We start from the raw sequence: 21594 nt of genomic DNA on the forward strand, positions 1-21594 counted from the left end.
AAATATATTTTATATTATAACTGATATATATGATTGTTTTGTACACAATTATTGTTGGATGGTTTTCAATTCGTACATGTTTATTGCTCGATTTTTTTTATATGTACACATTTATGGCTAGATGGTTTTAATTGATACAAGTTTTTTTTGAATTGATATATAATAAATGTTTTTAACTTTTATTTGAATCAAGTTAGTGTTTAAAACCATCAAACCATAAACGTGTACATATCAAAATAATTCAGAAATAAAAATGTGTACGGATTAAAACTATCCAACAATAGACATGTAAAAACCATCCAGCAATAAATGTGTACAGAACAATTATATACATCAGTTGTGATATAGAATATATTTAAAAAATCACTAAAACAATATGCATGCCAAATTATAAAAAGAAAACATAGAATTTTTGTATCTGAAAAAAATATAGAAAAAAAAATTATATTACTATATATTTGAATAAGTAAATAAGAGAAAATGTATAAAATACATAAATAATAATTTTTTTTTCTTTCTCTTTCCTCCAACACACCCGAATCTCTTCTCCAGTCACCTATTTTCTATTTTAGTATTTTATAGATGAGTTTCATGACTAATTCCTTATTATAAATATTAAACCTACTAAGTTTCCAAATAAGTTTTAGAAACTTACATAAAATCCAACATATCTCAAAAATTAAATAATAGTCAAAAATGAATTTTCGTACTTATTTCTTGTTTGTTTACTCACAGTGGGAGAGGCGCATATTGACTCTCGTGGATGCAATTGACACCAATAAAATTTAAAAATTGTTTTAATTTACACCAATGTTTTAAATATATATTTGAACCCAACTAATTGTGAGTTTGAATCCATTTCGAACCCATTAAACGGTGCCGGCTTAAACATATTAAATGCCTTTAGGCAAATTAAAACAAAAATGTCCCTTAACCTATAGAAAAACTTTCTGATTTGTTTTGGGGTTTTTTGGTTCATATAATTTTTTTTAGTGCCGCTTAAACTTACAAATTTTTTTTTTGTGCCCCTTTAACTTACAAATTTTTTTTTATACCTTTTTTAACTTATAAATTTTTTTTATGCCCCTTTTCTTATACGTATATACCCCTTTAATCTATGTACCCGGAGCGGTTGCACTGCCTACCCACCTAGTTAAGCCGGCATTTCCTAGATCCGCTACTTATTACTCATGTGTCGATCTGTTTTAAACAGCCTATAAAAATATTAATAAGGAATAACAATCTTATCTGACACTTTCAGCAATCTAACATCCCTAAATTTGAAGTAGTTCTTTATATCTCATGACTAAAAATCTAAAATCCATAATTTTAAATTGGAATATTCGAATCATAATGAAATCAGCTAAGTAATCCTTCAAAATTTCTTATAGAGGGAGTGCCCCCAGTAAACGTGAGCTAGTTGTTTATATAATATTAGTTTGTATTATATACTACAGGAAAAATTACAGTCGCAGTAGCAGTTGCTTGCGTTTATAAAACAAAACTAGATTATGACCCGCAGTATACTGCAAGACAAATTTTTTTTTGTTTTGTTAATGTACTACTTTAATATTAACTTTGGTAATGTACTATTTTGTTAATTTTAGCGATCTAGTATATAATACCGCACAACAATTTTTGTTTCTTGCAGTCTTTATAAATCAGTTTGATTCGACATATTTTATATTGGTGTTGTTAAAATAGTAAAATTAGTATTTAACCCGTATTGAAGTAACATATTAATGATATTTTACTTTTTAGTATTATCAATTCACTCATGTCATGTCATATAACCTGTTATGTAATATAACTCGGTTTTGTTATTTTAAAAATTTAATATGTTTAAATATTCATAATTTTAAACTTTTTATTATGTTAAGATATATCAGTTATAAATTATAAACTTCTTAAACTATATAATTTACTATATACGGTAAATTTAATATAAATGTGTGTTGAACACACACTTTTATATTAATTGAGTAATATATGTTTGTTTTTAAAAAAAATACAAATTCACAATTTATGCAAAAAAAATATATTTTATTAACTTTATGTTTTATATAATGATTCACTACATTTAAAATTTAAAATAAAAAAGAGATTATAGGAGAATAAATTTTTTAATCTGGAATAAATTTTCTAAATATCTATATGACAGAACATTATATATATGGATATTTAAAATATTTTAATTATGTTTAATTATAAAGATAGTACAGAAAGTTAACAAAACTTGTTTGGACATGAAAATAAACATTTAATAGTAAATGTTTGAAAAAATATATTTTTAAGCAAAAACTGCTGCAAAAATACTATTATAGGTATGCCATAACCGCAATATACTTCGAGTTTTTCAGTTCCTACTTTCCTACGATACTGAATATGATAATATTTTTGGGCTTAATAAGTTGGGCCTTTGAACATATGGGCCGCGATATTGCTAATTGTTGCGCAAGATGCGAGCAGTTTCAGAACAAAAGGAACTGAGATATTTTTACTTTTTTTTTTCAGTAGAGACACTAGAGAGAGAGAGAGCTTGAACACACGAAGAAACAACCATGGCGGGAATCGATACGCAGAAGCAGCTTCTCTCTCTGATCCGCGATTTCACCTCTGAACGATCTCGTGGAGGTTAGATCTTCATTCATTTTTTTTGTACATATCGTTCTCTGGAAATTTCGCGATGAAGTAGAAGAAGAAATTTGAAACAAAATCGAACAGATTCTGGAGAAGATTGATATGCGTTTTTGAGTTGTAGGCGTTGATTTTTTGCGATTTCGATTCTGAATTTGTTTGGTGATTTTTTTTCTCGTTAAGAGCAAAGAGTTGTTGGATTGAAGAAACGAATCGAGGTTTTACAATCGGAAGTTGAAGCATCGAATTCAGAAGTTGAGCATGCGAAGCGTATCAAAGAAGTCGCGGAAGAGGAGCTTAACGGATACGAAGTTGAATTGTCTTTGAACGATACTACGATTCAATCTCTGGAGGTTTTGATTTAACGTGATTTTTGGGATGATTAAGAACTTTTGATGTATGATGAGATTGAAGCTGTATTTTTTTTTTTATCCTCAGGCAAGGATTGGTCTTCTTCAGGATGAAGTTTCTACTATTGGCAGTGAGATTGATGCTCTTAAGGTCTGGGCTACACATTGTTTATTTGAGTTTAAGTCATTGTGTGGTTTGATTTCTTCGTTTGATATTCTGGAGTTTTTGTGGGGTGACTTGATGGTTTGGGGAATAAAGAACAAGGAAGGATTACTCAGGTGATTCTGATCTTGCTAACATCTTCATAAGTTCAAGTTTTTTGACATATAACTTTTTTGTTTTGTTTGGTGATTGTTTAATTCTCTTTGTGATATACAGAGATCAGTTTATAAGCCAAATGGAAGAGCTGAACAAGGAAATAAGGTTAATTTTGATTCCCTGTGTTTTTAATGTTTCTGCTGATGCATACATCTAAGTTGCTTGGTTTCGGTAATAGGGAGTTCCAGAGAACAGTAGAATCGAGTTTGAGCAATGATGATAGTACTGGCGTAACAGCAAGTGAGTAGCTAAAGTTTACAGTTTACTATTCTTGTCTGATTTTTCAATGTTTATTATAAGATAATGGCTTCCGGATATGTTTCATGATAGCTTTTGAGGATGGTCACGGAGCTGATTCAAAAGCTATAAAGAATATGCTATCTGATGTAAATTCTCAATTAGCAAAAGAGGAAGACGGATACCTGGCTGAGCAGAAGATACAACAACAGGTAATAGACCATGACCAAGATGCTTGAATATATTATTAATTTTCTGCCCCAAATACCTTTTCTAGCTTATGCAGTCCCTGTTTCTCAGATTTTGTTTATTCAATTCGATAAAGAGAACAAATAGGATTGGTATCTGTTTTTCTATATGTAGCTGCAGAAGGAGCTTGATGAGTATGAGAAGAAAATGTCACTCATGGAGTCCATAATAGAGAAAACAAATTCAGTTCAAGTTCTTGCTGAATATCCTTAATTCCGCTAGCTAGTGATGCACGGTTTATATACTTATAACTACAGTTGCAGTAATCATTTATCACATTTTCACCTTCTAGTTCTGTTGTTTTTCCAGCCATTCTTTTGCCAGGATATAAAAGCGTGCTTTTACTTTTCATTTTGACTTGCCATTCTTTGAGAAGAATAGTTTCCTTGACAGAAAACAAGCAGATATCTGAGTTGGAACAGATATTGGCTTCACTCGGGGAGGAGCTGCAAAAGAGATGCCGATGCCAACAGTGCCAAGCAGAAAATTTGGAAGTTTTGAGCGTGCTTCTTCAGGGAGATCAAGTATGTTGACCCTTAAAAACCATGTTTCTCATTTCTATATAACCTTTTTGATTTGCCATCAAGATACTGGAACCAAATGCATTAATATTTATGTTATGGGCTTATATGGAATGCTGATGTATTCGTGTTCAGATATATCTCTAGTTGTACTAAAGCTTATTTGCAATCTGTTAAGAGTAACCATATCACAGAAACCAATAAACCTTAACAGAAATCTCCGAGAGTTAGAAAAATAGAAAGCATCAATCTCATAGAGACCAACCAGATTTCTATTAGACTGGTTGAAGCAGGGTCATGACTTTTAAGCCTTATCGACCATCCAATTTTATCAACGATGCTTCATAAACTGTAGTCAGGAAAAGGCATCATATATAGGTTCTGCCTTATCGACCATCCAATTTTTAGCTGGAATTCTCATCCTGAAAGAATCTAGATATGTGTTTAGGTAGCTACAATCTCAAGAAGCATAATATGTATAGGAGTAACTTTTGAATTTTTGGCACTTCGACTTATACATTTTGATATATTAGTGAAGAGACTGATGATGATCAGAGAACCGGCTCTCGCTTAGCTTTATAGCGAAGGATCTGTCAACATGACTAGATTGCATTGTCAAATTCTTCGTTACAGTATAGAGCTGGAGCTGGTAGTCTCTCATATATTTTCTATATGCTTTGATTTGATGTGTACAATATTGTTACTTTTTTGCAGGACATGGAAGTATCTTAATTAAAGCCACTCTTCACTTGTGGAAATATTGATACACTCAAGGCTCAAGATGGTAAGACACTCTTCACCTCTCAAAATTTGAGAAACCATTTTCCTAGAAATTTTACTAAATTTGCAATGATGAAGCAAACAAATACTAGTCCCTAGCTAGTATCTTTAACACTGATCACGTTCTTCCGTCTTAAAAGGTATGTACGCAATGAACCACAGTTTTCTTTACATTGACAACTACCAAAACCAATGATAAATTGTCTCATAACTTGAGATTCATCCACTCATCATATAAAGCCCATTCAAGACTATCAAAGTTAGAACTTCCTCCCTACATTCCAAGTCCTTGATGAGTTACGATTTTTCGATTAGGATGGAACGAACAACAGTTCAACTGCCAAATGTACAACTTTTTTTTTTTTTGTTTGGTGCAAAACTTATAACCACTTAAACAGTCAATTAAATCACTTTTTCACTCAAGTATTACATACTACAGTAACTTCTCCGTCTCTTTTGGGTCACTTGTTTCACCCTATATTAAGATGTTAATAGGGCTGTATATGTAAGCGTGCATATATATACACGTAAAGTAGTTGAACTCTCGTTAAAAAGGATGTAAAAGGATAAAAAGATTGTGAAACAACAATACAACGCCATATATAACAAAGTTAAGTACTTTTGATACACTTTTTTGTAGAGCAAAAATTTTGATACACAAAACAGTAAATTCAAAGACATCGTATGTCGTACTGCTCACGACAGTTATCGGAGCAATAATATCTATAGTAAAAGTTACAGTCCATTTTCAAGAAAATTGGGAATATGCAACGAGACTCACATTCACAGCAAAGTGGTCGGGAGATACCATTGTTGCGAACAATCTCAAAAGTTTTTGCATCCACTATCAGTGCCTTGGAAGAAATCAATCAACCTGGTCGAGTTTCTGATTTGGTTCTTGATTACCACTGGCTCTACGAAATTGTTTCACATAAAAGGGACTGCGCTCTGTATTAGGGATAATCGGGTTTCAATCGCTTCCTGGTATAAAAAGAGAGATGGTGACATGAATCGAGAAGTGGAAACGGAGTAAGCAGTCGATGGGTTCTTTTTGTGAGGGTGATCGGAAAAACTAGAAGTTCTCCAGAAATTTTTTTTTTATTTTATTCATTTTAATAAACCCCGACCCATTGTCTACAAAATTGTTTACCGATAATTTCTTAATAATATTTGAAAACACAATTTCGGCCCAATTGACCCAAATACAACAAAAGTGGGAAAACGGCCAAAATCAACCCAAACTATTCGCGAAACATTTTTTTTATATCCAAACTATGGTATCATGCAATTATCAACCTGAACAAACTAAAATTTCAAACCAAACTATTCGCGAAACATTTTTTTTATATCCAAACTATGGTATCATGCAATTATCAACCTGAACAAACTAAAATTTCAAATTTTCTAACTAAATTTTATAAAATTAGCCGATTTCAATATGTTTGTACGACGTCGCTACTCATAGGATTCGAACCCGCGTTAACCCTATACAATTACTTTACACCACAACCACTGGGATAAATCAATTTCTTTGTGATTGCTTATAAACGATGCAATATATTGTTTTCCGTAAATCTTCTTCTAATCGTCTTCTCTCCTTCGCTTCACAATGGCAAAAACGAAGAGATCCTAGGCTTCCTGGCGTATAATAGGCAACGGTGATATTATTCCGATTAATACCCTGCGATAACCGATTTTTAAAAATCCTATCCCTTTTGAGATCTGAAGCTTCTTTTCTCTCATCTCTAATTCTCTTGTTCGCAAAGTAAGCTTCTTGATAAATTTTTAATTTTTTTCTTTTTTTCCTTGGGCAAATCTTCGATTTCTCAATTTAATTTATCAATTAAGTTTGATTTTGTTTAGATTCTCAACAGTTTGCTACCTCTGAATGAGATTGAACGAATACATCCTTCTCAAGAAGGAGAAGATGGTGATGGATGAGGAGAAATCCAGATCTGGGTTTCACTAAGATTCTTGGAACTCATGAAGAAATAAAAAACAAAAATTCGATTGATGGAAGACAATATATGACATCGTTGTTAATTAATCCCAAAGAAATTGATTTATCCGAGTGGTTATGGTGTAAAATTATTGAGCCCTATAACGCTGGTTCAAATCATGGGAGTAGCAACTTTTTTTATTTTATCTAAATAATCAAAACGACATCGTTTTGATGTCCAGATGCCATGTGGACGTTTTGTTGGCATCTGACTCAGCACCGTTAAATAATCAAATAACACCGTTTACAAACATGTTGAAATCAGCTAATTTTACAAAGTTTAGGTAGGAAATTTGAAATTTTATTTTGTTCATGTTGATAATTGCATGGTACCATAGTTTGAGTATAAAAAAGGGTTTCGCAAATGGTTTGGGTTGATTTCCGCCGTTTTCCCCAAGACAAGTACATTATTTTGGTCCATTAATTATATATATTATTAATTAACAATTGTATACTTACGAATATAATGTAGTCTCGAAACTTAGGTTAAATTATATTATTAGTTTCATTAGTTGTGTATAATACAGAGAGATATAAAACTAATATAGAGATACAACTCTAATACACTAATACAAATATAATGCTGTAGCGGGTCGGATCCTAGTTTTCAAACGATTTTATAATATATAATTCTAAATTTCAAATTTAATTTAACTTGTTTTGAAATATTTTCCCCGCGTCATCGCAGGGGTCTGAATCCTAGTAATTACTAATTCTAAAACAAAATAATATGAAAAGATTATTGTTAAACAAACAAATTAATTTGAAAGCAACATTGATCTAATATTGATCTTTCGTTCATCATCATAGTTCCACCATCTACTCAAGTTATGATGGTGCATTTTCCCTGGTTTAGAGATTGAAAAACAAGAATAAGAAGGTAGCACTTCCGATTGACTGAACAGAAATTGAATGGGATTGCTAAGAAAAACTGAAGCTAGAGATTTCCAACTTTCTTTGCGATCCCAGTCAAGTGCTATTAAGTTCATCTGAGGTACTACCTTCTTCTTCCGTTCTAATCTCTAACCTAGAAACAAATTCAATACCAGCACTTGAATTGGATGGCAGAACCTTGTGAAAGAGACTTTAAATCCAAAAACTTGTGAACCATAACTACATGGAAAACCGATATAACATGCATGCATGCTATAATTGAAGAAATGGTTTGTGCACCGAAATTCATAAAACAACTTAAGCTCCTAATACATTAGAAAACAAAAACGAGATTCTTACCGAAAGAAACAACTTTTAAAAACAACTTCAGGTTTTAACAAAATGTTTGTTGCTAGATCTTACGATGAAATCAAAAAAACATCTGCAAACACAAGAAGACAACATAATCTTATTGACATTGAAACCAAAGAATGATATTATTTTTCAGAGTGGTCTAATTTTTCCAATCAAATGATATAATTTATATGACATTGAAACCAAAGAATGTTTAACATGTGGCAAGGGTTAGTATACATACATATGACTTTTTATGGTACTCTTACATTCAATATTCAAAAATTAATGTATTTAGTCAAACTTTCCTCATTTTAAATTATATGCTGCCTTTTAAAAAATTCTCATAATATCTCATAAATACAATACTTTGAACAATTTTTTTTTGTTATTATTATCATCTCTACATAGTAATCAATATCATAGATGAATGTTTAGAGTCACGTGAGTGTTATTGGATTCTAATTTATAAAAAATTATGAAGACTTCAACAAAATCATCAAAAGTGAATAAGTGAAAGACTTTTAAGGATTGCGAGAGAGTATTCTATAGTGTTATTGATTAGTTTTCTAAAATCTTGTAAAAATGCTCCAAACAATTTTTGTATTTTTGTGATACTTTCCATGACTTTATTTTGTGAAGAAAGTATATAAAACCATGAACCAATAACATAATAATTGAACTAATTAAAAATCCTAGATTCTTTTGTTTTAATTGAATAACACAAAACTTTTAGTGACTTGATAAAAGTCTGAATCAAATAACCTAAATCTGTTAAGACTTTATATGACTTTTTACAAATCACAAACTAATAATACTAAATTTTAGCAGAGTTAAATAAAATCTTAATCTAACAACAACATATTTTACAGAACATTTAAAGTCTTTAAAACTCTATTCAAATCTCAAACCAATAACCCTTAAGTAAATTTGTTTACTCACGTATCCCAAAATTTGATGTAGGTATGTTTTCAATGAGCTAGTTCTGTATTGTAACATCCGTGTTCTGGGATTAGATTTTTGGGTTGTGTTGATTAAACCAAATGAGTGGATTTTAATTATAGTAGTTTGTTTATACTAAATCATAGTAATTTGTAATTGTGATTTGGTATTGAGTAAATCGGATATAAACCGGAAATTAGACTTAGTATAAATCTAAATGTAAAATGTTCAGAAGAGTTAATGAAAAATACGAAGTTCTTCTTCTTCCTTCTTCTTCTCTCTCGTAATAAACATTTTCTTCTAACATACACCTTCAACATAGAGTTCTTTGGAGACTGAACAATGAGAAATAAGCTCCCATGGGACCCTTGGCCAACAAAGAAGAGTGTGTACCACTTTCGATAACTTCCCCTTTCTCTAAAACAGTGATCGTGTCGCAGTTCTGAATTGTGCTAAGCCTATGTGCAATCACAATACTTGTCCTCCCAACCATCAAACGCTCAAGTGCGTCTTGCACCACACGTTCCGATTGGCTGTCCAAAGCGCTCGTAGCTTCATCAAGGAGCAAGACAGATGGGTTCTTTAGAACAGCTCGAGCGATCGCGATTCTCTGTTTTTGACCACCAGACAATTGCACTCCCCTATCCCCGCAGTACGTGTCATAGCCATCAGATAGCAATGTGATAAAATCATGAGCGTTGGCTGCCTTTGCCGCCTCCATAACCTCCGATTCGTTTATCTTGTTAGATGCTCCTCCGTACATGATGTTCTCCCGGATTGTCCCAGCGAACAACGTTGGCTCTTGGCTAACCAAAGCTATATGTTGACGAAGTGATCTCAAATGATACGATCTTATATCACGACCATCGATTTTAACAATACCCTTTAACGGATCATAGAACCGCTCTATCAAGCTAATTATCGTGGATTTACCTGACCCGCTTGGACCTACGATCGCTGTTGACTTCCCCTCTTCGATCTCAATAGAGAAGTTCTTGAATATAATCACATCAGGCCGTGTTGGGTAAGCAAAGTCCACGTGGAGAAAACTTATTTGTCCCTTTATTTTTTTTGGGACGTATCCATCTAAGTTCTCTGGCTCAATGGTTGTGCATCGATCTAATACTGCAAACACTGACGCAACCGCATCTGATCCCTTGGCTAGATCTTTGGTCATGGTCCCAGCTTCGGCAATAATCCGACCAGTACTCGAAAAAATCAAAAATAACTCTAAGAATGCTTTTGACACCATCTTCCCATCAGAAACTAGTCTACCACCATACCAGAAATTCAAAGCTGACACACCCGTTATAAGGCTTTGTGAAGTCCCTAACATAATCCCAGCTAACCATGATTGGCGGGCGCTTTCTCTACGCGGACCTTCTTGTGCCATTTTGAATAATTTAATAATTCTTTCTTGGGAGGAGAAAGCTGTGATGGTTCGAATATTGGAGACGGCCTCGGCAGCTAGTTTAGTGCTTTCATCTTGGGCATTGATGGCATGTTTCGACATGCGCTTAAGCAGAACACGTTTAGTGTAGAAGGACACAACAATCAGTGGCTGCACTGAAATCATCACTATGGCGAATCGCCAAGATATGACCAAACCAATTGCACAAGTGATAGTCACTGATGATATAGTTTGTACCAACAGTGACATCCGATCACCAACTAGCGATCTCACCTGTCGTAACCAACCATTCCAAAATTAGTAATAATAAAAAAACAAAAATTGTGCATCTAAGTTCAAATTAGTAAGGTAGAAGAAGTACCACATTAGCATCGTTTGCTAGTCTAGAGCAAACCACACCACTAGAGTTCTCATCTTTGTCAAACCAATTGACTTCAAACGTTAGTATCTTCCCGAGCATATGTTCTCGGATACGTTTTGTTAGGTATTCGCCCATGTATGCAAAACTATAATGCTGACTAATATTAGTCAAGAAAGTGAACAAAGCTAGTCCGACAAATACTAACACATACATCCTTGTTTTCTCCTTCATCTCCTCATGACTCGTTAAGAAAAACACTGATACCATTGATCCTGTAGAAAATGCGTAAATTGGTTGTACAGCACCAAACAGGCCTGCACCTACGCAACCATATAATGCATGTTTCCACTCTGGTCTATTCATTGCCATCAATCTCTTAAATGATGGCACACGTGACCTATTATCCTTAGGAATCAAATCTGTAACAATGCTTGAACTCGTGCTATGAATAAATTCTTTTGGACTGTACTTCAGGTCTTTACTAAAACTCGTTACCTTGCCCTCTTTCACACTTACATTAATGTTACGATCTGATTCTTTATTCTCCATTTGTTGTAAGCGGATTAGAGAAGTGTAGTGACCATCTACTTTCTCCAAGAGCTCGTCGTGTGATCCAGTTTCTATAATGCGGCCATTTTGGACTACACAGATAATATCAGCATTGCGAATTGTAGAGAGGCGGTGGGCAATCACAATAGTTGTACGGCCAACAGACGCGTTGTCTAAGGCTTCTTGGACTACCCTTTCGGATTCTGAGTCCAATGCGCTTGTTGCCTCGTCTAGAAGGAGAATTATTGGTGACTTAATTATTGCTCTTGCAATTGCGATCCTCTGCTTCTGACCCCCAGATAATTGTACTCCTCTTTCCCCAACCTTTTTTAAACACAAAGACCAAAAATATATATATATCTATAACGTCAAACAATAAATAAAAAGTATAGAAATTTTTATATATAAGAAAATAGGAATATAACCTGAGTTTTGTAACCATTGGGGAACTGAGATATGAAATTATGAGCATTTGAAGCTTTGGCAGCTTCCACTACCTCATCCATGGATGCATCCTCTTTACTGAATAATATGTTTTCTGTTATTGATGTGGCGAAAAGCACTGGCTCTTGGCTAACCAAACCCATTTGTGATCTCAACCAGTTCACTTGCAACTTATGAATGGGCACACCATCAAAAAGAATCTCTCCAGCGACCGGGTCATAGAACCTTTGCAAAAGTGATAGCACCGTTGACTTTCCCGATCCGCTTCCCCCTACCAGAGCGACAGTTTTCCCGGATGGAACTCTTAGACAAAAGTCATCAAAGATTGGGGTTTGGGGTCTAGACGGGTAGGTGAAGTTTACGTGGTTGAACTCGACTTCTCCTCGAGTTGTCTCCAAAATCTGGCCTTCCACGTTGTCCGAGTCTATATCAGGAATTCTTTTTATCACTTTGATCATTCGTTCCCCCGCTACAAACGCCTCTGAGAAATTTTTGAGATTCGACAAACTTTGACCAAGTGATCTGGAAAATGTAAGATACCAAGTATAAGGACTACAAGATGGGTTATATTATGTCAGAAAAACCCATGAGCATTTAAACATAATTACTTACGTGCCGCCGAACGTGACGCAAGCAGTGACCGTAGAGACAGTACCACCTTTCGAACCATAGTTCATAACCAGGTGACTTCCGTACCAAGTCATGAACCCCCATATAGCATAAGTAATACCATTGCTCCCAATGGCGATTCCTTTAGCTAGCCCTTGTCTCAACCCTCGCTTCACCGACCGTTGAAGTGCATTTGAGAACTTTGCTATCATCTTATTCTCACTACCAAATGCGTAGACGGTTCGAACCGACGAGATGGCCTGCTCAGCTACAGATCCAGCCACATTGTACTCTTCACGTATCTTCCTCGAGATGTTAATGAGGGCTCGTCCATACATTAGTCCAGGGATCAAGAGAAGGACGATAAATGGGAAGCCTACTATTGTAAGTCTCCACAATAAAATGAAACCCACTATGTAGCTTGCGACAAACGCAGATACATTCATCAGAAAGTTTGGTAACTGCTTGAAATCAAAATCATCAAAAACCGGGTTAAAACAGGAATCATGGTTTTAAAATGATAGATAAAGATAGAAAGTTAAGACCTTTTCACTGATGAAGTCTTGAATGACGAGGCTGTCACTTGAGACACTAGTGATAACATCAGAAGTGCTTGTGACATGAAGATCAAAGTAACCCACATCTTGTCTTAACACCGCTTTTAAGTACTTCTCCCTCATTTTTGCCGCTTGTCTCTCCCCTGTTCTTGTCCAGCAGTATCCTTCTGTTTTGTTTATACATATTAAAACCATTTTGACAAAATTAATTAATGAATGATTAGTTACATTGAATGCATCGAATTAATTTTTCGTCACTAAACATTGTCTATATATACTTACCAAGGAAACATATCACCAAAGATGCACAAGCCACATAAAGCAAAGCTAGAGCATTCTGTTCCCAACAGAAGAAACATTAGTACTCTTTCTCTTATATTCTCAACTGTCGTGGCATGCAACTAGCGAAATTGAATAGCTAATATCTCTTTATGTATGGTCATAAGATAAGTATCACACCTTGTTTGTTAACGACCAAAAAAAACAAAGAGGAAATTGAAGAGAGAGCGAGAGAAAAGACCTTGGATATGGTTTGCATGAATGTCACATCAATGACAGAGAAGCCACCAAAGTCGTTCAGTAGTTTGCTGCAGATATAAAATATCATAGGAGTAACGAAGCCATCACCAATGGCTCCGATTAAGCCTAATGCCATCAATATACAATCTACACCGTCGGCGTGCATAAATATCGATCTTATGCTTTCCCAACTCTTTATCTTCATCTTCTTCCTCCACCTGATCTCCTCTTTGTTTCTGTTTCAGAGAAAAGACCAAAACGACTCCTTGACCTTAGTTTAGGGAAACGACAGCGTCCAATCTTCTCTCTTTTTCTACAAGAGCAAAAGGTTCTCTTGTCGTGTTCTGTTATTTTTTCACGTCTTCATGACTGTTTTTATATATTTTAGGAACACAAAGAAAGACCGTTGGTCTTTTATTATGTGTGAAACAACATGTGATTTATAGTTTTATACCATCAAATACTATTCTAAACAAATATTTCTTTCATGTTGACTTTGCATAAAATAGTCACTAAGTAAAATATTGAAGAAGATATCTTGAGTAACTAGTTTTTGGTTTGGTTATCCAATTTATACGTAATTTTAGTTTCTATAAAAAAAGAAATTAAATATTTGGAGGTAAATGTAAAATTGAAGACCAAGAAAAGTAAAAAAGAAAGAGAGCAGAACTTGGATTAATCCTCGGCATTCGGGTATTCGGGTCGGATTCGGATTTTGCGGGTAGGGGAGTTTAGGATCTAATAGGATAAATGGAAAATTTTGGTCCAGTTTTGGACACACAAAAGCCTGGATTTTTGTCCGAATACCCAGAAATTGTCAGGTAAATAACCTGATTTTAGGATAAATACCCAAGTTTTCAGGTAAATTTTCGGGTTTCGGGTAGAAATTCGGATTTTCGAAAAAAACTCGGGTATTCTGGTACAATTTTTTTTTTGTTATTATATTTGGGGTATTCTCAGATTCGGGTTCGGGTTTCTGGGTTGAGGAGTTTAGGACCCAATAGGGTAAATTTGAAATTTCAGTTTCGTATTCGGATCGGCTTTTTTGGGTCGGTTTCCGGTTCAGGTATTCGGTTCAGTGTTTTTTTGCCCAGGGCTAAGTCTTGAACCCTCGAGTTCATAGTCTCACCAAAATATTTTGAGTCTATTTGGGAAAAATTGCTAACAATTCATCTTTTTTAATATTATAATAATTACACTACTTAATTTTCTATCTAATTTGGGTTTGTAGAAATCATAATTTGTTTTTGAGTAAGTAGACTTCTATTCAGAAAATTAGAGTTGATCATTTATCTTCATGAAAAACAATTTGGATGTAATCAACTTAAACCAGCAAAAAATTCGACAAACTCATATTTTTTAGGCTTTTCAATTAAAGATATGCTAATAAATGCTAGATTTACAAGATTTATGTATGAAAACATTCAAGTCTAAAAATAACATGGATGATAAAAATACTGTGAACGATATTAGTTAGGATTGCAAAAAAAGAAACTCATGTTGAAGATGATTGTAAAATCCTTCATTAACTAGACTTATGGACGTACACTAAACAAAAGAACGTTATATACGTATACTAAAGCACAACATACACTAAACTAAATGATACGATCTTCCCAAGGAGTCGACACTCTAAGGTGGAGAAAAGGATAAACTTTGCATCCAAGAGATTGTGAAGTCTAAAGGATCAAAAGATGTGGAGCGAATGGTCGCACAAGAGCTGCAGAAGACTCCTGATTTACCGGTGGATCGATTCTTTGGATATTACACACCAAAGGGGATCGACAACTTGCAGGATATGACACACCAACAAGGAATGGATAGAGAGATGGATCGAGAGACGCCACAAAGATCTATGAAAGGATCTATAATAAGTCTGAACCAACCATGAACATAGATATGACACACCATGAACATGGAGATCCAAAAATTACAAGATATCACATCTTGAAAAGGAGAAACTTCTCTGATTTTTACTCAACAACAAAACTTATGTTTATTCATGAATTAAGCCTCATTATATAGAGGAGATACAACAATTTCGTCCATAAAATGCAGTACAACTTGGAAATTGAAATTCAAACTCTAAAGTGCATGTAAGAGAGAGAAAAACACATAAATAAATGCTGTTTTGAGGATGGACGAAAATCTCTCTTTTCTTCTTGCTTTTGGGCTAAATCCACTTTGTTGGGCTTCTGTGATGGACCAAGATTCTGGAACAATTTGGTTTGTAACTTAATTCAATCTGGTCTGGTCAGGATCCTCCTTTGAATGGGCGTATGTCTGAATTTGCGTAAGCTGGAGATTACCTGTTTTGTAAATTGCGTAACCCCTTCATCTGAACTCTGTTTGATCTGATTCTTCTTTTAGGAGTTTCGTAATTGAGCTGAGCACATTCTCCAATTGGTTTCATGCACAAATTCCTCGTGGTTGAGCACATACGCATCAAACAATTAACACATGTCCTAACGCTTCCCATTATCATATCATACTCTCCCTCTTGAAAAAAAGATTTGCCCTCAAATCCGGATACTATTCTTCTTTTTTGTTCTTTTTTGTTCTTTTTTGTTCTTTTTTATTCATTTCCTTCTATCTTTTTTTTTTTTTTTGTTTTTTTTTCATAAAATAAAGAAATAAAAATAAAACAGAAATAGAGGATGAAGAGATGGAAAATGAATGAAAGAAGATGGAGAGATGAGAAGATGATAGAATAATAGACCAAGCTTAGAGTGTTGCTCTGATACCACTTGATACGATCTTCCCAAAGAGTTGACACTCTAAGGTGGAGAAAAGGATAAACTTTGCATCCAAGAGACTGTGAAGTCTAAAGGATCAAAGAATGTGGAGCGAATGGTAGCACAAGAGTTGCGGAAGACTCATGATTTACCGGTGGATCGATTCTTTGGATATTACACACCAAAGGGGATCGACAAATTGCAGGATATGACACACCAACAAGGAATGGATAGAGAGATGGATCGAGAGACACCACAAAGATCTGTGAAAGGATCTATGATAAGTCTGAACTAACTATGAACATAGATATGACACACCATGAAAATGGAGTTCCAAAAATTACAAGATATCACATCTTGAAAGAGAGAAACTTCTCTGATTTTTACTCAACAACAAAACTTATTTTTATTCATGAATTAAGCCTCATTATATAGAGGAGATACAACAATTTCGTCCATAACATGCAGCACACTTGGAAATTGAAATTCAAACTCTAAAGTGCATGTAAGAGAGAGAAAAACACATAAATAAATGCTGTTTTGAGGATGGGCAAAAATCTCTCTTTTCTTCTTGCTTTTGGGCTAAATCCACTTTGTTGGACTTCTGTGATGGACCAAGATTCTGGAACAATTTGGTTTGTGGCTTAATTCAATCTGGTCTGGTCAGAATCCTCCTTTGAATGGACGTATGTCTGAATTCGCATAAGCTGGAGATCACCTGTTTTGTAAATTGCGTAACTCCTTCATCTGAATTCTGTTTGATCTGATTCTTCTTTTAGGAGTTTCTTAATTGAGCTGAACACATTCTCCAACTGGTTTCATGCACAAATTTCGTCGTGGTTGAGCAGATACGCATCAAACAATGAACACATGTTCTGACGCTTCCCATTATCATATCACTAAACCATATCGGTACATAATCATATTGATTTAAACATAAATAACCCCTAAACAAACTCTAAAATTAAACTTTAAACCGAATATGTACATGATATTGATTTAAACATACAAAACCCATAAATAAATCATAAAAATTAAACTTTAAACCATATACACGTACATGAGCATATTTACTTAAAGACACCAATCCTAAAAGTGGACCTAAACCTTATATGTACATCATCAGACAGTTGAATGTCACCATTCTCCAAATTCATGGATGTTTTTTCAACACGTACAAATTCATAGAATTTGGCATTTGAACTAATTTCTCTTTCGTAGCTTTACTTTATCACCTCTTATTCTACTTTCTGAATTTAATTTGTTGTTATGTTGGAATTTAATTTGTCAAACTACATATTTTAGTATGAAAGGTTAAAATAAATTTTAGTAGAACTTCGTCTTGAAATTGCAAAGTTTACATATTTTAAGTGTATAAATTACATGTACGTATCACTACAAGAAAAAGGTCATGTTGCATCAGTTAGTTTGTGTCAAAAAAATAAATGATTTAAATTTGAATCACTTTTTATGAATGATACAAATAATAAAATTTAACATCAATTCAAATAACTGATGCTATCAGTAATTTGATTTACATCAATTCAGTATAATTGATATAAATTTCTATTAATTTGCATCAATTTTAAAATATTGATACAAAATATAGTTTTACATAACTTGAACAATCGATATAATTTATAATTTATATTATCATTACTTAAAAAAATCGATACAAATTTACATCAATAAAAACTGATGCTAATTATATGATTTCACATCAATTGTTAAAACTGATATAGCTATTTATTTGTTTTATAACTGATATAGCTATTTATTTGTTTTATATCGATTAGATGAAACTGATGTTATTTTCTCTTAATTTGTATCAGCTAAGAATTTTGACACTAATAAAATCAACCTAATTTTTAGTTAACGTATATATATATATATAGATATTTTTTATTTTGATGCTAATAAAACGTATATATTTTTTCTTTTATCAGTTTTAAATCATTTTCAGATTTGATTTTTAACTCTATTTTAATATCTAGATACTTTTTTAAAATTACAAAATATACTATATAAATACTCTGTTTCAACCGTATCATGATTGTTTAAATTGAAAATAAATAATTAATAATTATAAACAATTAATTACAATTGTATATCTTTATAATTTTTGCTATAAGTAGTTTAAGGTTTCTAAACAAACTCATTTTTACATAATTTTTTTTAAATCTCACGTATATGAGTATGTATATCCTCAATTTCCATTTTGGAAAAGGTGACAACTATTCTTTTCAGCAATTAATTATTTTTAAAAATATTTTACCACAGAATATATTAATGGCATATTTCTTTTATACAGAAAAATAACTTAAGTCATTCCACTTTTTCAGGGATCTTCAATATTTTCTTCTTCAACCTCACGTTCTCTTAATTACTTCATAACTGTTAATTAGTTTTTTCCATGCTCTTTTTCCTTCCACTGTTAATTACTTCATTCCACTTTTTCTTTTTTTGGATGGTTTTTACTCTCTCAATTTCTTTAAGAAATCTACAGCCGCTTTGATTCCATCTATCTCAAAGGTTGTGATTACACTCATTCTCATATTTTGCTTTGTTATGAATTTTTGTTTTGTTCTAATCATGGTTTTGGAAAGGGTGAGGAGATTAATATGTATGTACTCCTACATATTATTTGGAGAAAGGTAATGTAAAGTTATTCTTATACTCTCAAATAATGATTCTTATACATATAAAGCTTTTTCAAGAGATATAATCCTTCTAATTTAATTTAAATTTTTGTAGAATGAAGATATAAGTTTTCAAGCTCCGTGACAGTGGCAGAGTACAAAGAAAAAGGTTTTCAAGGTGAAGGATTAATGGAAATGAAGTAACATGAAACAAAAGCAAGATCTCACTACTTTTTTTTTCTATAAAGGGTTGATGATCATGTATAAGATCATTAGGATTTGATTTATCGATGGTGATGTATATTATTAAAGATTTTAATAGATTCTTTTTTGAGATGTTTATAGATTTTTTTAAACGGTTTTTTTGCTATTCAAAAAAAATAATAATTACAAAAAACTAATTTTTAAATAGTCAAATAAATTAGTAATACGAAATTATAAAAAAATATTGTAACTAACATAATTATTAAAAACAAATCATAAAAATTAATATTAGCATTAATTTTAACATCACTAATTACAATTGATACAAAAATTTAACATCAATTATAATAATTGTTACTAGGCCTGGACATAAAAACCGTATCCGAAAACCCAACCCGGAACCCGACCCGAAAAACCGGGTTTAGGTTGGGTACGGGTTTGCCTATAAAACCCTATTGGATTCTATTTTCTAATACCCGTGGGTTCGGGTTAGGATCGGGTAATACCCGGTACCCGTTAGGGTATCCATTAAACCCGAACATATAAACATATTTATAATATTTATCATTAATATAATGCAATTACCCCAAAATTATGATTATAATTTTGAATATTTCATTTATTTTTATATCTAAATATCAAAAATAATCAAAATATCTAAAATATTTTGTTATGTAAGTCAAAATTTAACTAAATTTATTTAAATTTAATTATATTTTTTCGGGTATCCGGTAATAATCGGGTTCTAAAATTTGTAACCCAAAACGACCCGAACATGATAGTACCCAAACCAAACCGAACCCATATATCTAAAAATACCCAATGAATTCTATTTTTCTAAACCCGTTTACCCGAACCCGAATGGGTAATACCCGAACCCGAACGGGTTACCCGAATGCCCAGTCCTAATTGTTACAAATAGTAATATCACTTAATTTAATTGATACAAATTTAACAACATTTATAATAAATGATTCAAAACTTAACATCATTTTTTTACAAGTGATACATATTAGCATCAATAACAATAATTGATGCATATATTATTTAAACCGATGCAAAATATTTGTATCACCAAATAATAAATCACTTATGTAAATGATGTAAAACTTATTTGCATCAATTATACATGATGCAAATATATAAAATAGGTGATATACGTACATGACCATATCTCTTTTAAATGTACAGAACTCATAAAAAAACCTTAAAAATAAATAAATGATGAATTGTATACATACACAATAATATTGACTTAAACATACATAACCACTACAATCCTAAATTAAACTATAAACCATACATGTGAACGATTATATTAATTAACACGTTCTTGTTTGGGCAAAAATAATTGATTCGTTTAAAGACTACGAAAACAAGAAATAGATGTTGAATAGTTGTTTTTATTGATCAAAGTATCAAGATCAAATACAAGAGTTTAAGGCACAACAAGTCAGTTTAGGAACCCTAACAATGCTTTGGAATTGAGTCGTGCAGCTATGTTTTGGATCTCTTGTTTTGCTCTAGATTTTCCTCCCATATCATGTCGAAATCGCTCCCTATTTATAGGGGAGTCTCTTCACTCTAATCCTCATGGGATTTGGGTTTGAGTAATCGCCTCTTCATGAGATAAGGTCGTTCCGAATATTCTTTCCACGAGATTGAGTCAAATATTATCTTGATAATGTCGGAGCAAATCAGAGTCGTCACAAAGTCCAATTACAGCCCATATTGACTCGTTGTTTGTCGTTACAACACGTATTGGCTTGTTAATTGTTGCGTCGGCCCGTATCGGCTTGATGTTTACCATTACGGCCCGTATTGGCTCGATGTTTATAGTTACGGCCCGTATTGACTCAATGTTTACCGTTATGGCCAGTATTGACTCAATGTTTACCGTTACGGTCGGTATTGACTCAATGTTCTTGAGAATGCATAATTCTCTATCATTTATAGAATATATCATTATTATAATAGAATTTATCTATTATAATTTATATGATTAAAATTATGCCCAACAGTTTGCCCCCCACTCTCTATTTTCTTGGTAATAATTTAGAGAGTACTATTGAGTATATAGTATAGATATATTATGCCAATTTACTTACAACTTTTAATAAGAAAAAATTTAGTCAGAACTGTTGGGCATTTTAATCATATAAATTATAATAAATTGGCATAGTATATCTATACTAAATTTTATAAGTTCTGACTAACAGTTCTTAGGATTTGATTTGGTTCTTAGGATTAGTTATTGATGGCTATGATTTGGTCCTTAGGATTAGTTATTAAGATATCTATCATT

At 32.8% G+C, this 21594-nt stretch overlaps 2 protein-coding genes across 7 annotated transcripts; one reads left to right on the forward strand and one right to left on the reverse strand.

Moving 5' to 3' along the window:
* The first annotated feature begins 2473 nt into the window (after positions 1-2473).
* LOC104780072 (uncharacterized) lies at positions 2474-5516 on the forward strand. Of its 6 annotated transcripts, none has more exons than XR_015596647.1 (11): positions 2474-2634; positions 2821-2990; positions 3076-3138; positions 3247-3266; positions 3367-3411; positions 3485-3546; positions 3637-3755; positions 3907-3995; positions 4197-4316; positions 5028-5097; positions 5234-5516. XR_015596647.1 is itself a non-coding variant. In XM_087510047.1 (10 exons), the coding sequence occupies exons 1-9, from the start codon at positions 2562-2564 to the stop codon at positions 4291-4293; spliced, it is 738 nt and encodes a 245-aa protein (XP_087366173.1). In that variant the 5' UTR covers positions 2474-2561; the 3' UTR covers positions 4294-4316; positions 5028-5516. The 6 variants fall into 6 exon arrangements, 4 of the variants coding, with proteins under 4 accessions (XP_087366173.1, XP_087366171.1, XP_087366174.1 ...); XR_015596646.1 differs by having other exon boundaries at positions 3907-3994; positions 4192-4316; XM_087510047.1 differs by having other exon boundaries at positions 5028-5516.
* Positions 5517-9444: 3928 nt separating this feature from the next.
* On the reverse strand, positions 9445-13985 carry LOC147945570 (ABC transporter B family member 18). Its single transcript, XM_087509058.1, has 7 exons — positions 13713-13985; positions 13475-13529; positions 13181-13359; positions 12639-13096; positions 12008-12548; positions 11034-11906; positions 9445-10945 (listed from the first exon to the last, which is right to left on the reverse strand). The coding sequence occupies exons 1-7, from the start codon at positions 13914-13916 to the stop codon at positions 9575-9577; spliced, it is 3681 nt and encodes a 1226-aa protein (XP_087365184.1). The 5' UTR covers positions 13917-13985; the 3' UTR covers positions 9445-9574.
* Between the last annotated feature and the right edge of the window lie 7609 nt (positions 13986-21594).

This window comes from Camelina sativa, chromosome 4 (genome assembly GCF_030686135.1).
Source record: "Camelina sativa cultivar CO46 ecotype springtype chromosome 4, ASM3068613v1".
Taxonomy (NCBI): Eukaryota; Viridiplantae; Streptophyta; class Magnoliopsida; order Brassicales; family Brassicaceae; genus Camelina; species Camelina sativa.